General features: G+C 47.7%; 1 protein-coding gene across 1 annotated transcript; it reads left to right on the top strand.

The window, feature by feature from the left end:
• The first annotated feature begins 12,220 nt into the window (after window positions 1–12,220).
• LOC103637922 (uncharacterized) lies at window positions 12,221–14,553 on the top strand. Its single transcript, XM_008660931.4, has 3 exons — window positions 12,221–12,795; window positions 13,379–13,721; window positions 14,152–14,553. Exons 1-3 carry the CDS (start codon window positions 12,313–12,315, stop codon window positions 14,190–14,192), a joined length of 867 nt encoding a protein of 288 aa, XP_008659153.1. The 5' UTR covers window positions 12,221–12,312; the 3' UTR covers window positions 14,193–14,553.
• The last annotated feature ends 7,242 nt before the right edge of the window (window positions 14,554–21,795 follow it).

Here is a 21,795-nt window from a genome sequence, read left to right as displayed (position 1 = left end):
AACCCATCAAGACACCCATGGGAACCAATGGGCATCTCGACCTCGACGAGGGAGGTAAATCCGTCGATCAAAAGGTATACCGGTCGATGATAGGTTCTTTGCTATATTTATGTGCATCTCGACCGGATATTATGCTTTCCGTATGCATGTGTGCAAGATTCCAAGCCGACCCTAAGGAAGCTCACCTTACGGCCGTAAAACGAATCTTGAGATATTTGGTTTATACTCCTAAGTTTGGGCTTTGGTATCCTAGGGGATCCACTTTTGACTTAATTGGTTATTCGGATGCCGATTGGGCAGGGTGTAAAATCAATAGAAAGAGCACATCGGGGACTTGCCAGTTCTTGGGAAGATCCTTGGTGTCTTGGGCTTCAAAGAAGCAAAATTCCGTAGCTCTTTCTACCGCCGAGGCCGAGTACATTGCCGCAGGCCATTGTTGCACGCAACTACTTTGGATGAGGCAAACCCTTAGGGACTACGGTTACAAATTAACCAAAGTTCCTCTTCTATGTGATAATGAGAGTGCAATCCGCATGGCGGATAATCCCGTCGAGCATAGCCGCACTAAACACATAGCCATTCGGTATCACTTTTTAAGGGATCACCAACAAAAGGGAGATATCGAGATTTCTTACATTAATACTAAAGATCAATTAGCATATATCTTTACCAAGCCTCTTGATGAACAAACTCTTAACAAACTTAGGCATGAGCTAAATATTCTTGATTCTAGGAACTTCTTTTGTTGATTTGCACACATAGCTCATTTATATACCTTTGATCATGTCTCTTTCATATGCTATGACTAATGTGTTTTCAAGTCTATTTCAAACCAAGTCATAGGTGTATTGAAAGGAAATTGGAGTCTTCGGCGAAGACAAAGGCTTCCACTCCGTAACTCATCCTTCGTCGTTGCTCCGCGCATCTCTCCATCTTCGGGGGAGAGAACATGAGTCCAAAGCAAAAGGACTTCATCTTTGGTACAATCTTCACTCATTTACTTATGACCAAAGGGGGAGAGAGTTTTGAAAGGGCTCTAATGATTCCGTTTTTGGCGATTCATGCCAAAGGGGGAGAAAGTATGAACCCAAAGCAAAAGGACCGCACCACCACCAATTTCTAAAATTGTAGTTTTTTCAAAGAATATTTTCAAATTGGTATCTTACTTGTGATATAATTTCAAATTGCTACATTCTCTTCAAAATTAATATCAAAACCCTCTTGAACACTAAGAGGAGGATTTCATTAAGGGGGAGTTTTGTTTAGTCAAAGGAAAAGCATTTGAAACAGGGGGAGAAAATTTCAAATCTTGAAGATGCTTTGCAAAATCTTATTCATTTACCTTTGACTATTTGCAAAAGAACTTTGAAAAGGACTTACCAAAGAATTTGCAAAAACAAAACATGTGGTGCAAGCGCGGTCCAAAATGTTAAAAATGAAAGAATCAATCCATGCATATCTTGTAAGTTTTTATATTGGCTCAATTCCAAGCAACCTTTGCACTTACATTATGCAAACTAGTTCAACTATGCACTTCCATATTTGCTTTGGTTTGTGTTGGCATCAATCACCAAAAAGGGGGAGATTGAAAGGGAATTAGGCTTACACCTAGTTCCTAAATGATTTTGGTGGTTGAATTGCCCAACACAAATAATTGGGCTAACTAGTTTTCTCTAGTGTATAAGTTATACAGGTGTAAAAGGTTCACACTTAGCCAATAAAAAGATCAAGTATTGGGTTCAACAAAAGAGCAAAGGGACAACCGAAGGCATCTCTGGTCTGGCACACCGGACTGTCCGGTGCACCAGAGGACTCCAACTCAAACTCGTCACCTTCGGGAAAATCCAGAGGCGACTCCGCTATAATTCACCGGACTGTCCGGTGTACACCGGACAGTGTCCGGTGCTCCAAAGAAGAGCGGCCTCCGGAACTCGCCAGCTTCAGGAATTCACAACGGCTAGTCCGCTATAATTCACCGGACATGTCCGGTGTACACCGGACTGTCCGGTGTGACATCGAAGCAACGGATACTTCGGCGCCAATGGCTACCTGCAGCGCATTAAATGCGCGCCAGCGCGTGCAGAAGTCAGGCTCGCCCATACTGGCGCACCGGACACTCTACAGTACATGTCCGGTGCGCCACCGGACATCCAGGCGGGCCCAGAAGATAGTGCTCCAATGGTCGAATCCCAACGGCTTTGGTGACGTGGCTGGCGCACCGGACATGTCCGGTGTACACCGGACTGTCCGGTGCACCATACGTCAGTCAGCCCCACCAAACGGCTAGTTTGGTGGTTGGGGCTATAAATACCCCCAACCACCCACCATTCATTGCATCCAAGTTTTCACACTTCCAACTACTTACAAGAGCTAGGCATTCAATTCTAGACACACTCAAGAGATCAAATCCTCTCCCAAATTCCACACAACGCCCTAGTGCTTAGAGAGAGAGATTTGCTTGTGTTCTTTCGAGCTCTTGCGCTTGGATTGCTTTCTTCCTTCTTGATTCTTTATTGCGATCATACTCACTTGTAATTGAGGCAAGAGACACCAATCTTGTGGTGGTCCTTGTAGGAACTTTGTGTTCCAAGTGATTGAGAAGAGAAAGCTCACTCGGTCCGAGGGACCGTTTGAGAGAGGGAAAGGGTTGAAAGAGACCCGGTCTTTGTGACCACCTCAACGGGGAGTAGGTTTGCAAGAACCGAACCTTGGTAAAACAAATCCGCGTGTCACACCTCTTATTTTCTTGCGATTTGTTTTGCACCCTCTCTCGCGGACTTGATTATATTTCTAACGCTAACCCGACTTGTAGTTGTGATTATTTTTGAGAATTTCAGTTTTGCCCTATTCACCCCCCTCTAGGCGACTTTCAAGGACCACCACACAATTGGTGTCTCTTGCCTCGGTTACAATTGAGTTGATCACAAGAAAGAATGAGAAAAAGAAGCAATCCAAGCGCAAGAGCTCAAATGAACACAAGTCACTCTCTCACTAGTCACTATTTGATTGGGAATGATCTATGGACTTGGGAGAGGTTTTGATCTCTTTGGTGTGTCTTGTATTGAATACTATAGCTCTTGTAAGGTGTGGGAAGTTAGAAAACTTGGATACAATGAATGGTGGGTGGTTGGGGGTATTTATAGCCCCAACCACCAAACTAGCCATTTGGTGAAGGCTGCTGTCGCATGGCGCACCGGACAGTCCGGTGCGCCACCGGACACTGTCCGGTGCGTCTGCCATGTCACCCAGCCGTTGGATTGTGACCGTTGGAGCTTCTGTCTTCTGGGCCACCGGACAGTCCGGCGGTGCACCGGACATGCACTGTTCACTGTCTGGTGCGCCATCTGGCTCTGCTCTAACTCTGGCGCGCACTATAGCGCATTTAATGCCTTTTGCAGATGACCGTTGGCGCGAAGTAGCCGTTGCTCCGCTGGCACACCGGATAGTCCGGTGCTACACTGGACAGTCCGGTGAATTATATCGGAGCGGCCTCCAGAATTCCCGAAGGTGAGCAGTTCGAAGTTGGAGTCCCTGGTGCACCGGACACTGTCCGGTGACACACCGGACAGTCCGGTGCACCAGACCAGGGCACACTTCGGCTGACTTTAGCTCTCTATATTTGAATCCTTTCTCGGTCTTTTTATTGGTTTGTTGTGAACCTTTGGCACCTGTAGAACTCATAATCTAGAGCAAACTACTTAGTCCAATTATTTGTGTTGGGCAATTCAACCACCAAAATCGATTTAGGAAAAGGTGTAAGCCTATTTCCCTTTCAAACACGCAACTGGGCTTCCCAGGCTAAAATCATGCGTATGTTATTATATTTTGCTCTCAAGCAAATATCATTACATTCCCTTACAAGCGGGACCCCAGCTCCATTTCTGCAGGAATGAACTATGCTGCACCAGCAAGAGTCGCGTTGGAAGCTGACGCCGAACAACCCCACCAACGACGACGACCACCTCTGCACCAGCAGCGACAACGACCTCCGCCTTGGGCGGCTAGACAGCAGCAGCGATCGCCTCAGGGTGAGCGCTACTGTGAAAAGGTCCTCGCCCCCATCCTCCTACAGGGGGTGACAACGAGGCCATTAAAGCCAAAGAGTCGGGGACTCAGTGGCAGATGGCTCTGATGCCCCCACCAGCGGAGGCAACCACCCCTACAAGAGGTAGCCTCACCAGCGGCGGTGACCACCTCTGCACCGGTGGGCGGAGGCTGCCTCAGCACGCACGAAGAGGTTCTCGCTCCTGTTTCGACCAACAGGAGTGAGGACAAGACCATCCAAGAATGCCGCCGCCACCGCCGCGGCGTACGATGTCTTGTACGGTCCCCTAGTGTGCCCGACGAACAGGGGAAGCCATGGATGTGGCAAACCCACGCATGGCGCGACTGTCGCCCGTGCGGTGGATGGGCAACCACGCCCCGACCAGACGGCAGGAGGTAGCGTCGGAGGTGGTACCAGAGCCATCCAGCCCCAAAGGGCCAGACACGCTGTAGCTAACAGCCTGCAATCGGCCGGCCCTGTGTAGCCAAGGTCCGCCCCCCCCGCAGGATTGGTAAACACCCTTCCCCTCCGAATGGTGGAGGAAGAAGTGGGTCACCAACCCATATGGAGGGTAGGGCCCCGGCTCAACCCGCCTCCCAACACAGCTAGGATGATAAACATCCTTGAAGCTGAGGGTGGGAGAGAGGTCGCAGCCTGGCTTGCTTCTCCCCACCACAAGGCTGGTGGTCATCCTCCTGGGTGACCGCCGGCGGGGGACTGCAGCCGGGCTGTGTGATGAAAATCCTTGAAGCCGAATGGTGGTGAAAGGATGCCAACCCCCATGGGGTTGCACCCCTCCAACGGCAACAGGAAGAAGACAAGATCGGCGACACCACCACGAGCGCACGCTCTCCGACGGTGAAGTCGCCGGAAGAGACGACCTTGACGCGGATCCCTCCAGAGAACACCGGCGCATCCCATCTGGAGGCCCGGAAGGCAAAAGGGTGCGGTGGTCACAAGAGGAGCGAGGCATGTCTACTGCCCAGAGAATCAACCCCTTTTTAAAAGTAGATCCCCCCACTCGCGCCCCTGAAGCGTCACGGGTGAAGTCTCCCCCGACGTACACCAAGGATCCCACCTTATGACACGGGGGCCATGCCCCACATGTCATACAGACCAACCCTAAGAAGGAGCGTGCAACTGCCCTGCGGTTATGTGCCCCTCCATTTTTGGGGCAACCAGCGGTCAGGAAGGCGAACCGTCGCACATAGGGCATGCAACTGCCCCACGGTTAGGCGCCCCTTCGTCTTTGCCGTACCCAGCGGTCAAAGAGGTAAATCACCGCGTAAGAAGCGTACAACCGTCCTACGGCTGTGCGCTCCCTCAGTTCCACCGCAACTGGCGGTCCAACTCAGGGGCCCAGGCCCACACGCCATGTAACCGGCGCACCGGTAACCGTGTGCAAAGAAACCGCACCACCGCCTGCTCCAATACCACGTCTTCTCGGGACTATCACGGGTTCTGAAAAGTTAAATTTGTCAGAACCAATGCAGCGACTCGAGGCAGCCCCGTGCATGGCCCAACAGTGCCGTTAAGTACGACGGTCACGGGTCAGTCAGCCGTGGGAATAGGCATGGCAGTTGGCGTGGTCATAGGTGGGCCGACAGTAATTGCAGCAACAGGCGCACGGAAGCAGCGGTCCAACCACCAATCAGACTCTGGTCCCACCTGCAGGCTCGCATCCTCCCCTGAGGCGAGACCGGGGGCCACTGTCGGTACCCTAAATCAGGGGTACCCTCTTCTACAACATGAAGACGCCGCACCCATGCGATGTCCCCTAGCCACGCAGGGAACGGTGCCTGACCCCACCGTATGGGCAGACTAAAGGGCGCCACGTGGCAAGGAGAGACAACACATCTCAGTAAGTCTGGACTCCCACAGAGGGACACCGGACCCCTATGCATATAAGTCCAGAGCCCCCGGAGGCCCAAACCCTAGCAGGGTCCCGGAACGAGGAGAACCCTGGTATGAGCAGGGGTCCGGTGCTGACACATGTCTTGGCCTTGCCCTTCACATCTTGCTCAGGTAGAGACCCGCTACTTGTGGCCCATGACATAAGCTATCGGGCTGAACCTGACGTGAGGTCGTACAACCCCTGCATTTATTGAAGAAAGGACGCACCGCTTGCCACCGCGCTGACGGACGACGTGCCCTCTCAGCATTTAATGCGTCCCGTCCCATCCGCTGGCAGGCGGTGTCAAGGTCATCCAGCAGGCGGCGCGCCTGCTGGGTCTGCTGGCGAACAGTACGGTCGTGCCAAGCAGCACACTGTACTCAACATCTCTCCTACAAGAAGCTTCCTCTGTACGCCAAGGATACGCAGATCTCGGGCGTCAGGGATGAGAAGATTGTCTCGACAACAGGCATTAGTAGCTCCAAGTGCTATATTCTTTATGTTCCTAGGCCCACATGTCGGGGCCCAGTCCCTTTGTGCATACCCCCTTCAGCTATAAAAGGGGAGGCATGCGACGTTACACACACACACGCAATCTTAGACTCGCTAAGCTCATACAAGCTCTCAAGCAATACAACTCACAGTGGAGTAGGGTATTACGCTCCGGCGGCCCGAACCACTCTAAACCCTTGTGTGTTCCTGAGTTCTTCCCCCTCACTCCAACGATCAAGCAAAACGCCTAAGCCCCTCCTCATCTTAGGATTTAGGGCGGGTGCACTCTGCCACCCGGCCGGGGATTTCCTCTCCGACAACAAATATAAGACGACATCGACTTCGATCACAACACAAATTGTAAAGCATATCAGCCTGACGGACGACGGGGCAAAGGCTTCCATGTTCATCGTTCTTTAATCCTTCTATTTACAAGCCTTTTCATGATTAAAATGTCTTTTGACTCAGAAACGGAAAATGCTATTAGTGATTTCAACTATTCATTACCACAAGATTGTTGACCACCGGTATCCAACTCCTCATTGTTATTTGTTGCTGGCAACACATGCTATCTGGTTGTGGTTTATCCCTCACTTAGCCCTGTTTGATTCGTGGCTAACTGTGTCACACTTTGCTTAAGGTTAGTCGTTCGAATTGAAGAACTAACTTTAGACAGAAAAATTAGAAAAAATATAGCAAGTTTGGCAGCGAATCAAAAATATCGTGGAAATGCCTTGTATTTGTGCGATTCTGCTCGAGCTTGTTTAGTTGTTTATATCTAAAAGGTGATTCCCATTCACATTTTGAGACCACATACAATATAATACTAGGATAAAAGCTGTGGATTGGAGGGAGTTCGATCGTGCTACATCAATAATCCTTTTCTAAATGATGTATGCTTTTTTCCTCGAAAACACACAAGAGAATTGCGCCTCATTATATTAAGAAGAGATAATCGATGTATGCTGTACACCGCATACTGTACCTTGACCTTTATGTGTGATGTTTGGGTTCTGCACGCTGACAATTTCTTGTCCTTGTTGATTGTAGTGTTATTGGAATTAGGACCACTAGTGTGTGACCCAATTCAATAAGAAAGCCAAGGTGACGTGTAAAGATTCCATGGGGCTTTAGTCCCATATTGCCCATCTAGATAGGAGAGAACCAACTTATATGTGGGAGTGTCCCCACTCTTCACATGAAACAAATAAAGGGCTATGGAGGCTGCCACACGCGCTCGCGTCTCGTGTTTTTTCGCGTGACTTGTGACTTGCGACGATGCACAATCGCGTCATGACGTGTTCTAAACGACAGTTTATTTTTTTGCCTTTTGTTTATTTTGGTTATCAAATATCACACATAGACTTCCACGTCAACCAGGAGTAATGGGCACACACGTTACGTGCGAGATCTCCGGGCGGTTGCACGTAGAGATATTCTAGGGGATGGTTCCTGTAATTCCAGGGATTGCGGTGGCCCGTCTATAAAGGGCAGACGTCCTTCAGTCGGAGGACACATGCGAACTGCAACTGACTCGTCCTCTTCTTCTCAATTCTCTGCGTCGCCGCTTCTCTGTCCTGCCGTCCCTTTGTATGCCGTGAAGCAGATCAAGGGAGAGCGATGTCTCCGAACCACCACCGATGTTTCGAAGACCTGCACGGGTGTTGGCAAATCAGGTTTTTGGGAAGTGCCTCGCGTATGTCCGCTCGGGTTCCTCTACAAAACTCGTGGAAATCATTGTGAGTAAATCTGCAGTTTCAGTTTGTTGCGATGACAGTTTATGGTTAGATCCGTTGTCGATTCTTCTTTTATGCGTTAATCTTGTTGAGTTAGTTCAGATCTGTTCTGTTCTAATGTCGTGGATATTATCTGCTAGTAGATCTGGGTTTTTTGTTTTATGCTACATTATCAAATTAATCTTAAGCCCTGTTAATTTTCCAACAATCTAGAAACCTAATCGAATTAACATGGCTGGACCTTCGGATGCACTGAAACCTGGCTGGTTTGCCGGTGGTCAAAACTTTAAGAGATGGCAGACTAGAGTTAAATTCTGGCTCATGTCGTTGAGGATCTGGTGGGTGATTTCCCCAGTTCTTCCTCTCACTGAGGAGCAGTACCGTAACTTCGAGTCGGATAACGAAACATGTTTTGTTTGTATCTTGACACTGTTGTCAGATCAATTATATGACATACACATGTACCACGATGTGGCTCATGATTTATGGGAGGCCCTAGACCGGATGTATACGAAATCAGATGTTGTACGTGAACTTTATGTTAATGAGCAGTACCATGAATACAGGATGGTCGATGACCGTTCTGTCGTGGAACATGCTCATAAAATCTAGCTTCTGGTGGGGGAACTTGCACACTTTAATTGTGTCTTGCCTAACAAGTCCGTGGTTGGTGGCATCATTGCCAAATTTCCTTCTACTTGGAGGAATTTTGCCACGGCTCTCAAACACAAGAAGGAGGCAATGACTGTTGAAAGTCTAATAGCTACTGAAAGTCGCCTAGAGGGGGGTGGATAGACGAAAACTAAAATTTACAACTTTAAACACACTTCAAGCCGGGGTTAGCGTTAGAATAAAATCCGAGTCCGGGAGAGAGGGGGAAAACAAATCAACCAAGAAATAAAGCAGATGACATGGTAATTTGTTTTACCGAGGTTCGGTTCTAAAGAACCTAGTCCCCGTTGAGGTGGTCACAAAGACTGGGTCTATTTCAACCATTTCACTCTCTCAAACGGTCACTTAGACCGAGTGAGGCTTCTTCCTTAATCTCACGGGTCACTAAGACCCCGCAAGGATCACCACACAATTGGTGTCTCTTGCCTCGCTTACAAAGCACTTGAGAGTAAGAAGTGAGAAAGAAAAGAAAGCCAAGCCAAGCAAACAAGAACAACAAGAAACACAAGTGATCCTCTCACAAGTCCTAATGCACTAGAATTGAATTGGGGACTTTGATCGGATCGGTGGCTTTGATTTGTGTCTTGGAGTGTTGCACTTTACTCTTGTATTGAATGAAGAGTGATGAATGCTTGGATCGTTGGAGTGGAGGTGGTTGGGGGTTATTTATAGCTCTCAACCACCAAAACAACCGTTGGGTTGGCTGCTGTCGATGGGCGCACCGGACAGTCCGGTGCGCCACCGGACACTGTCCGGTGCGTCAGCCACGTCACCCAACCGTTAGGGTTCGGCCGCAGACGACCTTTGGAGGCTTTGTCTTCTAGTGGCACCGGACAGGCACTGTTCACTGTCCGGTGCGCCTCTGACTTCTGTTCTGACTTCTGCCGCGTACTGTAGCGCTGTTAGGGCACTATGCAGTCGACTGTTGCGCTGGAGAGCCGTTGCTCCGCTGGTGCACCGGTCAGTCCGGTGAATTATAGCGGAGCGCGACCTCAGAAACCCGAAGGTGAAGAGTTCGGAGTCGTATGGCCCTGGTGCACCGGACAATGTCCGGTGGCACACCGGACAGTCCGGTGCGCCAGATCAGGGCACACCGGACAGTCCGGTGCGCCAGATCAGGGCACACTTGGGTTTCTTTGCTCCTTTCTTTTTGAACCCTAACTTAATCTTTTTATTGGTTTGTGTTGAACCTTTATGCACCTGTAGAATATATAATCTAGAGAAAACTAGTTAGTACAATATTTGTATTGGGCATTCAACCACCAAAATCATTTATAGGAAAAGGTTAAACCCTATTTCCCTTTCAATCTCCCTCTTTTTGGTGATTGATGCCAACACAAACCAAAGCAAATATATAAGTGCAGAATTGAATTAGTTTGCATAAGGTAAGTGCATAGGTTACTTAGAATTAAACCAATTTATACTTTCACTAGATATGCATGGTTTGCTTTCTTTTATTTAACATTTTGGACCACGCTTGCACCACTTGTTTTGTTTTTGCAATTTCTTTTGGAAAGTCTTTTCAAAATCTTTTTGCAAATAGTCAAAGGTATATGAATAAAATTGCAATCAACATTTTCAAGATTTGAATTTTTCTCCCCCTGTTTCAAATGCTTTTTGTTTGACTTAAACAAAACTCCCCGTGAATGAAATTCTCCTCTTAGCTTTCAAGAGGGTTTTAATAGATATCAATTGGAAAATATATTGAGATGCTAATTTTTGAAAATATACCAATTGAAAATCATCATGCCAATTTGAAATATATCAACTAATTTTTTTTCGAAATGTGGTGGTGCGGTCCTTTTGTCGTGGTGCAGTCCTTTTGCTTTGGGCTAATACTTTCTCTCCCCCTTTGCCATTAATAGCAAAAAACGGAGACTTTGTGAGCCCTTTAAACTTTCTCCCCCATTGGTACAAGTAAATATGAGTGAAAGATTATACCAATTTGAGAGTGATGTGGAGTGATGGCGAAGGGTAAATGATACCGATAGAGTGGAGTGGAAGCCTTATCTTCGTCAAGTACTCCATTTCCATTTCAATCTACGACATATCATAGAATTACACTTATCATAGATAGGCAATGCCGAGTCATCGAACGGGTACCATAGGCAGCAAATCAATGACCCCATCCCTCGTCTCCCCACTTCCAAGGTTTCATAGAGCAGGAAGAGAAGGAAAGAGGCGAGCATACCTGTTCTTTGCCAGAGAAGGATACGACGAAAACATGGGCATCTGGACGCGACATATATATTATACCGCTAGATACATATAGGGAGTGAGCACACAAGCGGAGAAAAAAAGCCTAGCTGGAGTAGCTCCAAACCGAGAGGCACCCGCACCAGGCGTCGGTCTGAGAAGGGCGAGAGAATGCGAGTGCCTTCCCAGCTCTAGACCCACCGAGGCGACACAACACCAACACTAACTCCGCGGCATATGCCGACTACTGCCGCGCCACGGGCCTTGGTCGTCCAATATCTCAGACCTGGACTCCTCATCGCCAACATAACCTAAGCGTGGCAGGCGCCACCGTGTCCTCCTCGGCGGCACGCACGAAGAAAGGTCAGGAGCAAGACCGACTCGCCCCGTACCCACGTCGAAGAGCATCGGTTGGCTCGCGGCTGCGACCATGGGTGGGGGCAGTAGGTTGGGGAGGAAGTATAGGGCGAAGGCTGGGAAGATGAACGAGACGTCCAACGACGACGAAAACGATGACGCGCGCATACTGCGAAACGTTCTCGTGGACGTGCAATAGCTACTGCGCGGGTCGGTGTCGGGGCTGGTGTTGGACGAATACGAGGAGGCACCTGCTCCCACGCCCTCTGCCGAGAATGGGGTGGCGTGGTGGCGAAGGCATGAGGGGAGAGAGAAAAGAAGTAAGATGGCGAACGAGGTGGCAACAACTTAGGCGAGGACCATCATTATCGTGCGGAGGTATAGATGACCAAATAAGTCGTGTCTGATGGGCCGGCCCGAGACACGACCTATTTAATAGTGCATGGGCCAGCTTAGCACGAGCGTCGTGCCGTGCTTGGGATGTAACCTCGACCCGTAGTGCTGGCCCGGCACGACACGATTATATTTTTTATTTTATAAAAAACGTATATACATATGTACAATTCATATTCAATATTAAAACACATGAACATGATATTCTACCGGTTAGACAACTTCACTCAGTGTCTGCCACGCTTCTTCCATGAGGGTGTGGTTTCGAACCCCACCTCCTGTGTGTTTTGGGACGTGGACGGAACAGACAGGCGTACAGCGGGTTAATTTGAAATAAATGTGAGAAGTTATTTGTAAAAAGATGACACGAGACGACCAATAAAATTGATGCTTTAATCTATATAAGTATAGATAAATGACATTCTCTTTCTCCTCTCTCTCAACAGCACCTACAAACCCACGGGCCACGGCCTCAACGGCACCTACAAACCCACGGCCTGGCAGCAGAAGTACCAGCAGCGCCGTCCATGGAATTCTTCCCGGACAGGGCGCACTTGCGCCTGCGGAACCCTGTGAACAGCGCGTACCTTTACGCCATGGAGGACGGGGTGGGGATCACCCTGCGCCGGCGCAGTGGGACACGGAACGAGGCGTGGGCGGTGCACCGCGTCGAGCTCAACGGCGCCAACTACGTCCTCCTCCACAGCGCCGCCTACGGCCGGTACCTCGCCATTGTATGCGAGGAAGCGGCTCCGGCGCCGTCTTCGGGCCAAGGTGCAGGCGCCAGCCACATCTGCCGCGTCGTCCAGCGCGCCTACGACGCCCCAGGGCAGGACGACGTGCTGTGGGAGGTCCGCTGCGTGGACGACGGGTCCGGCGAAGTCCAGATGCGCAATCCCACGTACGGCGCCACGGGCTACTACGATGGCCAGAAAAAATGGATGCGAGTGATGGTCGAGGCCATTCCCCCAAGAGCGGACCCGCCTGAACATCCTCTGCCTGTGATTTCGGTGAGGTCGCCGTCTTCTCTGCTTCGAACTCGTCCTCGCATCGCATTGATCCGGGCGTAGTACGGCTCTTGGAACTGTCGACTCTGCGACGTTTTCCTTCGGTTTTCAAGAACCACTAAAACTTGATCAGTGGGTTCTTCTCCTTGTTATTGACGATGCTGTTAGTTGCAGAATCTTCATGCGATTTTTGCACAACCTTCTCTTAGGGAGCAGGGGTTCTGGGTTCTTGAATTCTTGGTCCTCTGCATTTCCTTCGCCTTACCAGGGAACAGTTCTTGACGAGATTGCACCTACTCGTCTTCCTATTTCGTACTAGCTATCCAAACCGTCAGTATAAGAAACTAGTTTATCAAACGTGTTATGCGCAATGCCTCAGTCTTCAGGTTCATTGGGCTGTTGGGTTGCGTTGGCTCATTAAGCTGCTGAGTTCTTGTCATCACTGGAATTCCTCCCCATGCTGTGTTTTCTGGACAATTTGGGATATTCGCAATGGATTGTTGTCTGTTCTTGCTGCTTTCATGCCAGTGTAGCCTGCTTGTTTTGGTTTCTATGTCTGAAGATTCTGTTCTGGTCGTAACACCAGTGGATGAGATGGCAACAGCAGTTCCCCATCGTTGGCCGGCTCCGCCGCCAGTGCCAGGGAGTCCAGGGGCAACCGGTGCTTCGGCGGAGGATCTACTATGTGCGGGCGGACGATCAAGGGAACTTCAACTCGGACGCCTGGAGGATGCTATGGTTCCTTGACCGGTCCGTGTGGCACCTGAGGAGAGATTTAGCAGCCCAGGTGGGTGTGGGTGAAGCCAACGCCCTAGACATCACGCTGTGCGTGCGGGCCGGCTCCAACGGCCGGTTGACTCCTCTTGTCATCGACCTGCCTTCCGATGAGCAGGCCATGCACGTCGTCGTCCTCAACACTGATTCACCAGGTAAGAACTTGCTGGGGTTTTCTTTTCCCGTTAATCTCTGCTGTTTCTCTTCTCATGAAAGGTGTTCAGTTTATCATCCTTATGAGAATAAAATATACATACTCTAACTCCAATACTAAGATCTTGTTCGGTTATTTTCATTATACATAGATTGGATGTGGTTGTAAAAAATTTAGAAGAACTTTAACTTGCTTGGAATTTAAACCCACTTAATTCACATGGATTGAGAGCTAACCGAACAAACCCTAATACAGTGTGCAGTTTTATAGTTTGGCCTTTGCTATGATGAACTTGTTGCATGCCAAATATTTAGAAGTTGTGACTTGCCAACCATGTACTTTAATTTAGTTCAGATATTCAGATATCACCAATACATGATGCCTAGCGCTAAACTGTTTAAATCTTTTTACTTGTTCCCCTGCACATTCAGCTGCTGAAGCTTTAGTGCACCCAGATGTTGGTGCACCGTAGAGGAATATTAGACCAAGACTTCTGACAGCAACATCGCAGTTCATCTCTTCAGAAATGAGCAGTTCCCTGCTTCGGATTCAGTGAGATGACAACTGATATTTGTTCTGATAGCTTCAGAAGACTCAGTCAGTCCATTTGGGATTTATGTGTTCCGCCAATCGGAAGCGTTTTGAACTGGCCTTCAAGTTTCAAAACTTCAAAACTGCTGGAGGCGTTCTGTGGAAACATTGTTTGAACTCACTTTTTTCTTGATATACTAGATGAATTCTCCGCGCGTTAAAGTTGATACAAATTCTTCTCAAAAAGTTGATGAAAGCTACAATAAAAGTTTAATTAATACTACCTCAGTTCCAAATTAAAATTCATAAAATAATTAATGTATGTGTTTTGTATATATATGTCTAGATTCATCATTAGTTATTTGAATATAAACATAAAAATCAAGAGCTAAAGCGACGACGGAGGGAGTATTATGGTTTATGCATTGAGCACGTGTGTACAGCTACGGCTACATGGTTAGGATCTTTCAAAACTAAATATTAGTTTGTATACAAAGTTAACCGTGAATGTTAGTTGGAATTCTTCTTCGACAATTATTAAAGCTTCAAGCCTTCAACGAGAATAAACCGGTCGCCATAAATTCTCAAAAACACGATAGATATTCTAGAATTTTTGATACTCTTGTATTAATCATATATTTATATACTAGATGAGTGCCCGTACGTTGCAATGGAAACATATATAATACTAAGATAATTTATGTGCGAATGCGTGTTATACTGTTATGAGAAAATGTTTCGTAATCCATTTGTAAAAAAGTCATATGCCATAAGTGCCAAAAGGCAGAACAATATCTTAAGAAGAAAGAAAGACAAGCTATGGCATACTTGTACATGTTTTTGTTGTGGTGTACCATCCTATGACAGCTGAGGAAAAACAAAATAAAAGGCAACCACAAACCCTAGCTTTTACACACAATGGATGCTAAAGAATCTCTTGTACATGTTCTTGTTGTGGTGTCTGGTACCGATACATGGTTACACAAATCAATTACAGTACAGTACAACACAGAACAAACAAACAAACAAAATCCAAAGTGTAAAAACGGTGAGCCCTCAATCCTCATCTCAGGTTCAGTCTGAGTCAGTGTCTTGAGCAGTTGAGGACCTAACCCTCCTATTCTTAGCATCGCTTTCTTCATCGTCATCGTCGTCATCTTTCTTCTTCTCATCAATTATCCCTATAATTTTTTTGGACTGTCAACACATTTGCCGTCCCAGATTGTAAAGGGCTGTTGTATGGTTTACATGGTTACCTTTCATCTTGAGAATAAGAATATGTTCCAATGCTCTTGTCAGAAAATCTTCTTTACTTTTGAGATCTTGAAACCCAACTAATCGGTCAACAACAATTCCCTTCCTGAAAAATGACAGGGGTCATAGTATGGTGAAGCAGGTAGTAATGTGAGGCAGGAAGATTGCAGGGTACCAAACAACAATAAACATTATCAAATGGGCAGGGCGACATAAAACTTGTGCGCTTACTTGAACAATATTACACATGGCAGTGTTTTGATTGCCAGTTTGGCCACAAAGAATGGAGCATTATGCAGTTAGTTACATATGGAATTAGGCTCCATGATTATTAAAAGGATGTAGTTTATAGCCAAGTGGTAGTATATAGACTTCAGCATCAAGCTTGACGAATTTTGTTCCCACGTAGACTAGGGCAAGGGTCTTCAAATGCTTATCCATGATCCTAGCAAATATTCAGATAAAATAATTTCCATAAGTGCCAAAAGGCAGAACAATGTCTTAAGAAGCAAGAAAGACAAGCTATGGCATACTTGCAACGGTAAAATTCACGGTGGTAAAAATGGCATATGACTAACAGTAGATGGGTGGATAGATTGATGTGAAGTCATAACATCAAGAAGCATAACATGCGCTAGACTGGCAACAAAATATGATCATTATAGTACAGACACATATTACTGTCAGGTGCAAATGATAATCTTGCTCTTCGTGATCAAGTGATCCTAGCATTTTTTAGCTGCAGGATACCAAGAACTCAGAGTATCAGACAATTAGACATTTCTGTCACTATATATTTAGTCGTCTAGGTAGCAATATAACGAGATTTTACCCCAAGATGAAATTTTTCACGTTTGGTCTTCATGATCAAGTGATCCTGCCATTTTTTGGCTATAGGTTTGTGTCCTGCAATGAACAGTATCAGTTCAGTTTAAGGTTTGCTATTACAAATTATTGTTTTTCTTGAGTACTGAAGATCACAGTTACTCTAGGACGACAACAAACTGGCACTTATATATTATAATAAAATTGGTTTTTGATACGTAGCAGCATAGCATACCTCGCATAACTGTAGAGGCCAAGCTTCAACCCTTGCAACAAAGTTTCGCTGTGAAATAAAAATGCAACTTTATCAATAGTGAAAGACCTTCAATCCTAAAATGTAGTCTAGTCATCCTGTATGAGGAAAATAAAAGTAGAGTATTTTTTCTTGCACTGATGTTAACGCTGAAAATTATTGGGGTGGTTAGTGGTTAGAATAGTGCATCTGTAGGCAAACTTGATCTTCTAACCTGGTAGTCCCAGGCAGACTTTGCCCAACAATCATCTGAAAGAAGATATGAAAAACCTTTCAGCTATGGATCATGATCTAGAACTATAATAACATACTCATAGCCCAATTTCGCCAAGCTAGTGTTGACCAGTGCATCAGCTGAATAAAAGGAGAATTGTTAGAGCTAAATTGAGGATCTCACTCGATTTCTCCAAACCAAATATGTATGCAACGATGGCGAGTTTGTGAATGAATACATTGATAGGTAAAGTTTATAAGTTTATAGCATAGCATCTCCTTTGCATTATTCTAATATACAACAACGTGATCACAGGCCAAGCAAGCACAAGCATGACAAGATAAGCAAAGTAAGTAATCAAACAAAACTGGTACAAATTTGTGGATAAAACATGAGTGTATTTTTACATGTTTAAAGCAGAGAGCATACTATGAAAACTTTAAATCCTACAGCATTATGCAGAGCCACCGAGTAATTAGAGAAAACAAATAACGACCAATACACGGACATAGATCTCAACTGGATCTAAGCACCCCCATTAGGAAACACAAGAACAATGTCTAAACATGTTAACCGAAGTCCTAGAAAAATGCCACAATATATAAATATCTAAAATGAAGTGAAGTGCTAATCAGCACAGGGTAACCAATAAATAAATTCATTAAAATAGAAACAAGAAGACATAAGCATGCTTACCCTTGTGAAAACCTTAAGCATCAGAGGACATGTCTGCACACAAAAGAAAACATTATCAGTAAGTAGCCAACATTCATATTCCTCTAGGCTCAAAACTAACCAGGAACTTATGGGGATAGGGGTTTACAATTATATTCTTTAGTGAATCAAGAGTCTTGAGCCTACCAACTTGAGGTAGAAGAAGTCTGAGAATTAAGAAGAGCCAAAGCTCTGATCAGAGGCACAACATGATCAAGTTCCTGCCACATCATTGTAAAAAAGGAATCAGGAGGGCACTAAAAAATCAATGAAAATTTGCAGGTTAAACCTGCAGAGTAAAACCACGAGAAGCAAATCCAGCAAAACAATTTCATTATATTATTTGTTCTGTTAATTTAAACATGCACCTAAACTATTATCGTTGGATATCAACTGTCGCAAGAATCCATATTGATCAAGATACATATTTACAAAAAAGTGTAATTTAGGATTTACCAAGCAGTCCAAAATTCCAAACCTAATCATAGCATTGAACCAAGATAATAACACGTGCAGAGTAAAACATTTGGTAAGTGGATAGGTAATGATTGTATTGTTTGCTGAAAGTTGAACTAAAAATATTCCTTGGATGCTTACCTGCTGGACCAATTCATGACTCCAAGTAGCGAAAGAAACATATGATTTAGTGCTAATAACAAAGCTGAGATTTACAGAATAACATGAGGACTCCATCGAAGAAAGCAAGGGCACCCTCACCTGCGAGAGAAGGAATCAACTCCTCAGCTCCTGGCAGATCCGATCTCCGCTCCCACTACTTGGTGACCAACCACCACACTACAAATGTGTTTTCTAGCTAGATGACACTTGTAACAGTCAAGAGTGAATATAAAGGACATTTAAGGCCATATCAGTCCAAAAAAAGATTATGTAAAATAATAACAATGTAGGCATATAGTTGTACTACATGTCGCCAATCGAATGAAGATTGTTTCCAGTTAAAAGAATTGTCAAACATACCTTTTTACAACATTAATATAGATCAAAATGCCCACAAAAAGATGTTATGCATTTTGCAGCTCCATGGAAAATATCTCTAAGTTCTCGTTAGTCAGATATTCAAATGTAACGAAATGGTTATAATTAGCTACACATCAATCTTTACCTGCTGGTCAGAATTACATAACATTTTCTCATCTTATAGACTATGAACTATCACAATACTATTACGAGTCACATTCTCTCATCCATATTTGGGTGAAGGAACTATCTCTTTGACTCTAATCCAATCGCTCACCTGCAAATAGAAATGGAAGGTAAGGATCCAAAGAACGTCGATAAAAGCATTAACATAAATATTAAAAAGTTTATACATTAGAGTTCTCAATCTTTTCCATGTCCGATGGATCTGCCTGCCATCACTTTCAATGCAATTATTTTCCCAACACTGTGATGAGACTCACCACCCCATGCATATCTAAGAAAAAACAAGAACATAACTAAGAAAAAACTAAAGGCACCAAAATTCCACAGAATTGCACGAGATTTTTCAAAAAAAGAGCTCGTGGAGCACTGTAACGCCCTGATTTTGGGCGTAGATTTTTTTCTTCTTTTTACCCACCGAATTCGGGCGTTACCTTTCCTCTTTCTTTTTCTTCTCGCAATGCCTTGTTCTTTTTCAAAGTTCTAGCGAGATTTAGCTCGAGATCTCGTGTAAGTAAACTCTAGAATTATTTTCTTTGAGTGTTGCATCATGCCGAACCACGCATCCTTTCCCTGTGTGTATTCACTTGTTCTTCATTGGGGTATTTGTTTATTAATTAAGAGAGAATTTGGAGCTCATAGGAAAAAGGGAAAATAGAAAAATCCCCCTCTCTCCCTGGGCCGACTTCTTGGCGCGGCCCGACTCCCCTTTTTTCCCCCTTTCCCCCCTGCGTGCGGCCCAGCTCGCCCCCTCCCCCGCCTTGGGCCGGCTCGGCGGCCTAGCCGTGGCCTTCCCCGTGCCCCCTCGCGGCCCAGCCGCCCTCCCCCTGCGCGGGCGGTTGGAGCCGTCGCCGCCGCCCTGCCATGTGGGGCCCACCTGCCAGCCGCCCCCAAAATTACCCTCTCACTCTCCCTCCCCTAACCCCCGCGCGCACGGTCCCTCCCCTCCCCACCTCGCGCGACCTCCCCTGCCCCACCCCGGCTCGCCCGACGCCGCCCACCGTCCGACCGCCCGCAGTGAGCCCCGGTTCTCCCTCTCCCTCCCTCCCTCGCCACCCTTCTTCCCTCGGCTTGGCATCGCCTCGACGTCCGCCGCCGTGCTCTCGGCGCGCGGCCATGGCGCCCCGCCCAGCGCGGCTCGCGGCGATGGCGCTCGCCCACGCCCGCTCGCGGCGGCCCCGGCCCGCCGGTCCTGGCTCCCCCTCCCCCGCGTCCCGGCCTCGGCGCGGCCGGCCATGGCGCGGCCATGGCGTGCCCCGCGCGGCCCCCCTGCTTCGGCCGCGGTGCGGCTCGGCCACGCCGGCCCCGGCGCGTCCACGCCCGCCCTCCCCGCGGCACGACGTCACGGCTCCGCCCGGCACGCTCGCCGGCGCGGCCCGGCGCGCTCCCCTTCCCCGGCCATGGCGCGCTCGCGGCGGCCCGGCCTCGGTCCCGCCTGGCGCGGCCCTCCCCTTCCCCCCGCGTGGCGCGCCCAACCCCGCCCTTCTCGGCGCGTCCCCGACGTCCCACCTCGCCCCGCCCCCGCCCCCTGCCCCATCCATGGCGGCCCGTCCTAGCCGGCTATGGCGCGCGGCCATGGCACGCCCAGCGCGTCCGCCCGCCCCCGGCGTCCCGCTCCCGTCCCCGTGGCCCGGCGTGGTGGCGCGGCGCGGCGCCCTGCGCCACCCCGCCCGATGCGCGGCCCCGGCAGCCCGCCCGCCCCGGCGTGCCCTGTCCCGCCCGCCTCGGCGTGCCCTGCCCCTGCCCGACGCAGCCGCGGCGTGTCGGCCTCGGCGCGGCCTTGAGCTTGGCTCGGCGTGCCTATGGCGCGCGGCCTTGAGCTCGGCCAACGCGCGGACCGCGCAATCGGCCCCGGCGTGCGCGCGACCCGTTCGCTACGCGTCAGCGCGCCGCGCGTGCTCGCGTGGAGCGAGCGGTGCTTTGGCACGGCTCGCCGTGCCCTCGGCGTGTTCGTCTACCCCTAGACGTGCCCGTCTACCCCCCGTGTATCCCATGCGTAGTGATCGCGTTATTTATATCAATAAATGGAAACTCGATTTAGAAATTGGTTACGTTAGTTATTTCATGTAGTTAATCATTGACCTTGTTTAATGTTGATCAATTGAAAATGGTTATAATTCTATTAGTGCATATGACTAATACTCGTTAGTGTAACTAGGTGGAACTAGATTACGTAATGATTAGTTATGCATCTACCTGTAATACGCTTCGAGCATAGCTTTAACCACCGCGAGACCTTCTTTCCTCTTTTTCTAGCCATGGCGAATGCAATATCGTATGTCATACTCTATGCATATTCAATCTATCTGTTCTCTTGTATGGTGTACTGTTTATTTCCTAATTCGAATGGATGGATGTATGTATGTTTGCGCTCACATAGAGAACGATCTGGTTGAGGAGCCCAAAGAACTCGCAGGAGAAGCCCCTGAGCAGCAGTCGGTTGGTGGAGGCAAGTGTCCCTTGACCTATCTTTGTCCTATACATTCTTTAATTCACCTCCCGTATTTCACAGTTATACCTAAGGATTGACTAGCTTTTATTATCCATGTCCTTGTTTACCTATTTGGGTTGGATTATTATTGTTTAGCTTTATGCTATTGCTCAACTCTAATCAATGAACATGATGAGATTTATCAATGATACGCTGTTTCCCTTGTTTATTATGATGTTATACTTGTGTCATTCAAGGGGGCTCGAGCGGTTTCTCGAGTGCCTCTCCGTAAGGACCTGTTCGTTGGATGACCGCCCGTGAAAACAGTGCAACCATGAGGGTGGAATGGGATGCCCTTAGCTGAATAATTAGAGGAACCGGGGTGTAGTTCGCTTAGCCGTCATGCCGTTAATGGGGCTCGGTGTATGCGGCTCGCTCTGCCAAGGTTGGTTCGCCCCTTGGGGTGGAGTGCGGTGCATTTAGGAAACCTAACGGGCGGCTACAGCCCTGGGGAATCTTTGTAAAGGCTACGTAGTGAGACCCTGCCTATTCACCTTGGTAGTGTTTAAGGGTTTGATCGGCCTGAGGCAAGAGGGAATCACGGCTTGTGGGTAAAGTGCGCAACCTCTGCAGAGTGTTATGAAACTGATATATCAGCCGTGCTCGCGGTTATGAGCGGCCAAGGGAGCTCC

Source organism: Zea mays, chromosome 9 (genome assembly GCF_902167145.1).
Source record: "Zea mays cultivar B73 chromosome 9, Zm-B73-REFERENCE-NAM-5.0, whole genome shotgun sequence".
Classification (NCBI taxonomy): domain Eukaryota; kingdom Viridiplantae; phylum Streptophyta; class Magnoliopsida; order Poales; family Poaceae; genus Zea; species Zea mays.
Note: the sequence above shows the minus strand (reverse complement) of the source record. Positions and strands in the feature narration are given on the sequence as shown.

Bases quoted from the DNA above. Each gene is read 5' to 3' on its own strand.
- LOC103637922 (XM_008660931.4), top strand. From the start codon at position 12,313: ATGGAATTCTTCCCGGACAGGGCGCACTTGCGCCTGCGGAACCCTGTG. The intron at 12,796-13,378 runs GTGAGGTCGCCG...TCGTAACACCAG, and splicing joins ATCCTCTGCCTGTGATTTCG to TGGATGAGATGGCAACAGCA. The intron at 13,722-14,151 runs GTAAGAACTTGC...CTGCACATTCAG, and splicing joins CCTCAACACTGATTCACCAG to CTGCTGAAGCTTTAGTGCAC.